Here is a 6,402-nt window from a genome sequence, read left to right as displayed (position 1 = left end):
ACAAACGAACCTGCTGAAAAAAAGACAAAACCTCATTTGTTTTTTTGCACTCCTGAGATCAATAGCAGCTGGACACTAAAAGAGGCCAGCTGAAGGGAGTCTCCACTCAGCCCTAATGGGACAGAGCAGTCTGAGCATGGAGGAGGCTGCTGGTGGACTACGATCTGATAGTCCAAACAGAGGTGCAGACACCCACAACGTCATCACCTTCTCTTTGTTTTCTAAAGAATTACAGTGATGTAGCCCCCCTCCAAAAAAAGAGAAAGCAAAAATGCTAATAATCACGTGTGTGAAAAGTGACAGACTAATGATTTGGATTTTAGTCAAATGGGCACTGATATCCAAAGAGTCAAATAGTCTGGACAGCTGAGACACACTTCGAGGCCCTCTTTGTCAATTTGCAATTTAGGAAATTGCAGCATTGTCTTCCCTCGGGAGTTGGCTGAATGGCAGGAACTCTGGTTGGTGTTGTTTACGCTGCAGATTGGTTTCCCCAGTACACAATCAATCTCTGAGTGTCTTGAAGAAGCAGAGAAAAAAAATTAGGTAAAAGCTCTTATTGTCAGTCTGTTGTTTGTTCAACAGTTCCCTCCTCATATTTGTAACCGTTGACAGAATCGCTGCTCGCAGCACAAAAGCTGTGGGTGTGTTTGTGGGGGAAAAAAGCACTGCGTGTGTGTGTGTTTGTGCAGACATGGGTGTGAGATCCTAACTGTGTGTTTTACCTCAAGGACTCATGTGTCTGCCCCAGCCCCTGCTCCCCTTAGAGTTGTAAGAATATCAGGCATCACCAGAAGTAACTCTGTGGTCGGCTTGATTGACGCGAGAGGCCTCACCACCAGTCATTCAAGGCACATTCTTACAGGGATCTCATATCGCCAGGGGTTGGACCGAGCACTCCCGGTACCTTCCAAGGAAAATAAGCGGCGTGACATCAGGGCTTTGTTTCAGCGGCGAGGCCCCTTCTGTTTGTGTTTAATATCGCTCTGAGAGAAGTGGAGAGAGGGCCAGCCAATTTCTCTGGCCCCAACTGCTGAGCCTGGCGCTTTGGCGGTGAAGCGACGGTGGTCTCGTGTGTCTGCGTTGCAAAACTCTGTCCTTCTCTCTCTTTCTCCATTGTGCTTTCTTTACTTTGGATCTCTGGTCCCGGGAGGCTTTGCAGTTTTGACTGAAGGGAAATCAGATCTCACAACACTGGGGGTCATTTAGGCTGAGGGGGCAGAAGGTAAAAACAGAGAAAGAAAGGGGAAAAAAAAACAGAGCTGGAGATGGGGTGGAAAGATATGAGAAATGATTTCTGGACCTAAACTAAGAGTCAGAAGACAAGTGAAGAGAGTCAAAGGGAGATCAAAAGAAAGCGGGACAAAATAAAGACAGAACTGTAGAAGGAGGGAGGAGTACAGATGAGGTGAGAGTAATGAAAAATGAGAGGAAAGCAAAAAAGAGAAAAAAAGTCAGAAAGAAAAGAGGGAATCTACTGAAGGCCAGCCACGTCTGGGTGGTTTTCCTGAGGACAGGCTCTTTGATACTCCAGCACTCACACTCCAATGCATTTAGACAGGGGCTGACAGTGGTTTCAGGCAGTGGTTTGTCTGGCCAGTTAGCTTTGATTTAGAAGACCCTGGACTGTGGGCCGAGTATTTGACTCTTTGATTTTTGCTAAGTACCTTGGATGAAAAGTCAGTTCTCCTTTTTTCCCCTTTGTCATTTAATGTTTTCATCCAACACTAAAGGCTTTTACTTTGAGGGTTTTCTTTTTTATTTCTCTGCTATGTTCAAGGATTTTTTCAATTGAAACACTGGTCCAAGGTGTAAACTATGAACACCTGCTTAAATCTGATTAGCCACTGTCGTCTTGCTTTGGATTAAAGTAAGTAAAGAAATTGCCTGAAGCATTAATGCAAGAACAAATCAGAGGTGACAAGATTAGTTAGAGACCCATGAAGCAGTTCCTCATATAATATTCCTAATCTCATTTTACATTATTTGACTTGTTATTCCTCTGCTAAGAAAGCCAAGACTAAACATTAAAACATCAGAACAATACCAACCTTTTATTACAAGTAAAACTGAAGCAAGGCTATTAAACCTAACTTCAGAATAGGTACCATTTGTTTCCTATTCAAAAGCTGAAAGATGCTGATCTATGTGCAAGCTGCTCCAAGCATCTGTTGAAAAAATAACTGTTAGAAAAGTTCTGCAGATAATGTAGCATAAAAAAATAATTTGCTGGAATCCCTCCTTGATAAATAATACCTCAAACAAATCTTACATCTGTGTGGGATGCTCTTGTCAACTTCAGATGTAGATGTGTGTGTGTGTGTGTGTGTGTGTGCCTGTTTCCATCTAACTACAGTGTGTCTTTGGCTCAAAGGATGCAGCCAGTACCAGGGAAAGGATAAACCAAAATAAATAAATAAATAAAATTGACAGGATCAAGGGTGTGTGTGTGTGTGTGCGCGCGTGTGTGTGTATGAAAAAGAAAAGAGGAGAGAGAATGAAAGAGGAAAGCCACTGACTAGCTGCTGGCGCGCGATGTTAATAGCCTGTCGGTTTTGCTGGTTTCTTCCCTTTTTTTGCAGCAGCTGTATGCCGCCCAGCTGGCAAGCATGCAGATCTCACCAGGAGCCAAGATGGCTCCCCTCCCACAAGCTCCCAACTCCTCCAGTCCTCTTTCTCCCTCCACCCTCAAGAGCGAGAAGCGAGCATCCAGCCCTGTCTCTCAGATTAAGGTAGGTACTTTGTTCAAATGTTGTTAAATGAGTGCGCGCTGCCAAGAGAATAGAGCCGGTCTAGATGTACCGAGAGCTTCTTGTGTGTTCTCTTGATGATGTTATATTTAAATATGTGTAAATGGCTTTGCTGACTTTTGCTACAATAGTGAATTAGACTTTTCATGTTATGGGTATGTGCAGGGAAATATGGTGATAAATTCAGAGACAACATAATAGAAGAAGTAAAAAGTGGGCTCCGAATGTTGTAATAATAATGTTGATGGTCACTGAAAGTAAAAGTGAAAGCTGGAAATATGGAATTTGTTGAAACAATGAGCTGTGCATTGGCCCCTGTGTTCTTCACTGTCAATTAGAAACAGCTTATTTAAATGTCACAGGCTGATGCACACACAAACACATGTGCACTCACAAGCTGACACTGGCACTGGCTGCTGTTTGGCAGCGTACGCCTGATCTTTACTTGGTGACGAGGCAGTAATGGAAGCCATGTGTGTGTGTGGGGCACAGCTGCAACCGGCGTCACAATAGACCGGCGTCGGAGCTCACCGCACTCAAACAGTAGTGCCGTGCCCTCCAAACTCCTCATCCTCCACAGTAAACCCCACGCATACTCATCCCACCCTCAGCACGCCACCCGCATCTCAACTTACCCCTTTCCCCACGCGAAAGCTCGTTCTGTGCTCCTTCCCTTCTCAAAACTTCCTCAGCTGCGGCTCAACTCCAAATTAGAGCCACGTTCATTAAATGTTTTCTGCCAACAAAACAGCCGCAGTCAGACTGTGCTGGCGTGCTGAAGTTTACTTTATGCTACTATTTTTCCTTTTCCAAGAATTCTTTATGTGGATTAGTGTGGTCATGAAGATCTGATCAGAAATAAGAAATCACACAAACAAATGTACCATTGTTTATATGCAGTAAGGAGGCTTAAAGAGCTGATCGGTCGAATTCATTTATTAAAGGCCAAAAACTTAAGGATCACCAAAGGCTCTTCAAGTAACACTGCAGAACATCAGCTCAGCTTTATATCAGTTTGTAACGCTTACTTTACAGCCTTTTTATTAACCCTAATTTAGTAATTTAGCTCCTGTTGAAAGGACTTTGTATAAATGGATGCTGCACCTGTTTCATTAACAGGAGGAAGGATCCACACAGCCACTGAACCTCTCAGCTAGACCCAAGACAGCTGAACCTCTTCGCTCCCCGACATCCCCAACACAGAGTCTGTTCTCTGGAAACAAGACCAGCCCCACAGGCATGGGCAAAGGCCGCATCCCCAGCCCAATTCCCAGCATGGGCCGGAACACCTCCCTGGGTAGGTAACAACACCACGGGCTAGCTGGGGTGGGCCACCCAGTCTACTAGCACTGCTACATTTCATTAACATTCAATAACACTATCCTTACACTCATCTACAATTACAATGACACAGAGTAAATGCTGCAAAGAAAAAACACTGAGGCGAAACACTGATGTACTTTTGCTCATGGATTCTCTTTCACACACAAACCAACACTAATATGCATTTGTGCACGAATGTATCGCTCACATCTGCAGTGTACATCAGCCCAAAGCAAACACGTTGAGCAAAAAAAAAAAAAACCTTGCCTTCAACTTAGCCGGAAAAACAAAAACATCACCCACCCAAACACCTCCCACTCCCACAGCCACCCACAGACAAACCAAGAAGCGTCGCATGTGCCTGATAGGCTGCAGACACCTAAACCCCATGAGGAGACCTGTGTATGTGTGTGTTTTGTGTGTGTGTTTGTATTTTACAGGAGTCCAAAGCCCTGTATTTAGCCCCAATGAAAACCCTGGCAGCGGAAGCAGTGAAACCCAGCACACGTTATTTGGTTTTTAAGAGCTTCCTCACATCATTGTCTGCCCGCGCTAGACCTTTTATGCCCCTACCTCTGCTATCTGTTATTAAGGCCAATCTAAAGCCTCTCATTATATCCCCCAGAAAACAATTTCACCAGCTTGTCTGGAGTGGCTTTGAGGACGCGACACTTGTGTTCCTGCAAAGTTATTTTTTGCCCATTTTAACGGCCACCCAAGCATACAGTGCTTCCTACTTGTCTGCTAATTAAATGAGGAGGGCGACGGAAACTTTGCATCCTTTTATTTATTTATTTCCTCTTATTCTTCAAATGTGCATCGGCTTCAAAAGTGTGAAGCGTGGTGCTTAAACAAGGGGGAGGAGGCTCAGTCATGTTTTGACACAAATGGCCTGGAACAAAACTTAAACAACATTTGGAGCTGATATAAGATTGGAAATCTCATGTTTATACAGTTGAAATGTTATTTAATGGGAATTTGTATTCAGCCTTTCTGAACGTTTGACTATAAGGACTTACACTTTCTATTCTAGTATCAGTAGAATCTTACGAAGTAAAGTAAAAGCACTAAACTGAGTTCTAAAGAGTCTGGTTTGTTCAAATAGAAATTTGTAGCACTGGGTAATAGCACGGATCAAATATGAGCGCACTATATGGACAAAAGTCTTGGGTCACACCTCTTAATCTTTGAATTCAGGTCTTTTCAGTCCTATTTCCACAGGTGTATAAAGTCAAGCTCCTAGCCACATGTGGTAATGTGTGTAAGATGCCACCATTGCAACAAGCCAGTTTGTGAATTTTTCTAAGTCCTAGATACTCGACAATCAACTATAAGTGGTATGATTGCAAAGTGCTAGTGTTTAGGAACCACAGTAACTCAGCCACGAAGTGGCAGACCACGTAAAATTACAGATCTGGGTTTTTGCGTCCCTGTTCAATAACTGCAGAGCTCCAAACCTCCTCTGACATTAACGTCAGCACAAAGTCTGTGAGCTGGGAACTTCACGGCATGGATTTCCATGACTGAGCAGCTCTTGTTGGCAATTTGTAGGTAGGCCAGTACATTTGTACGTATGTTATATTCATAAAAGTTATCTGTTTATTTATGTATGCTTGATTGCAAATCCCTTTCCCTACACAAAGTGGCAAAAAAGGACATAACCTTTTCTTTTCAGTGGTTATTCACATCAGAGCCAGAAGAGTATTAAATGTGTGCAATTCATTTTTATGCTACCCGAACATGTCCCCGATGCTGTATTGCCAGTCTAAGTGACATACGACTGTCTCTCGTCTGTTCTCCACCTGCAGACATATTGTCCAGTCTCAACTCCACAGCACTGTTTGGGGACCAGGATGCAGTGATGAAGGCCATCCAAGAGGCCAGGAGCATGAGGGAGCAGATCCAGAGGGAGCAGCTCCACCAACAGCAGCAGCAGCCAGGACACCAGAGTCTGGAAGCAAAGCTATCTGCCCTCAGCAGCATGAACCTCAACAATGGCAACAAGGTTAGAAGGACATGCAGGTCACATCTGGATGCATAATAGGATGCACACACACGTTTTACTGATAAGGTCTGAAAGAGTTACATGAACTGAATGCAGTTTCATAGCAATTACTTTTCTTCTAAAAAAGGAATTTTGGCTCTGGTCCTAAAATACTGTCAAATAAATAGCATAAAGATTTGCTAAATAACTAAATAAACTTTTCAGTTCTTTTTCAATACTCAATACTTTTGGCTACAATTCCAGTCATACCTTTTCAGATTTTGAGGTTATAAAATCAGCACTGTTAATTCAACACAAATATATATAAAAAAACCAAAAAAAAAC

The 6,402-nt window shown here is 43.2% G+C and overlaps 1 protein-coding gene across 7 annotated transcripts in view; it reads left to right on the top strand.

Annotated features, from left to right (window-relative positions):
* The window catches only part of LOC102294786 (SRY-box transcription factor 6), a 105,655-nt gene that overhangs the window by 77,110 nt on the left and 22,143 nt on the right, over positions 1–6,402 (top strand). For 6 of the 7 annotated variants that reach the window (XM_042226108.1, XM_042226113.1, XM_042226111.1 and 3 more), the window contains 3 exons: positions 2,583–2,732; positions 3,870–4,047; positions 5,882–6,078. In XM_042226108.1, coding sequence (XP_042082042.1) covers positions 2,583–2,732; positions 3,870–4,047; positions 5,882–6,078 — 525 coding nt within the window. The remainder of the gene's footprint in view (positions 1–2,582; positions 2,733–3,869; positions 4,048–5,881; positions 6,079–6,402) is intronic. The other variant, XM_042226110.1, reaches the window with a different exon arrangement.

Source organism: Haplochromis burtoni, unplaced genomic scaffold (genome assembly GCF_018398535.1).
Source record: "Haplochromis burtoni strain Fernald_Lab_line unplaced genomic scaffold, NCSU_Asbu1 Contig_197, whole genome shotgun sequence".
NCBI classification, from domain to species: Eukaryota; Metazoa; Chordata; class Actinopteri; order Cichliformes; family Cichlidae; genus Haplochromis; species Haplochromis burtoni.
The sequence above is the reverse complement of the archived record's forward strand: the minus strand, read 5'-3'. Positions and strand labels throughout refer to the sequence as shown.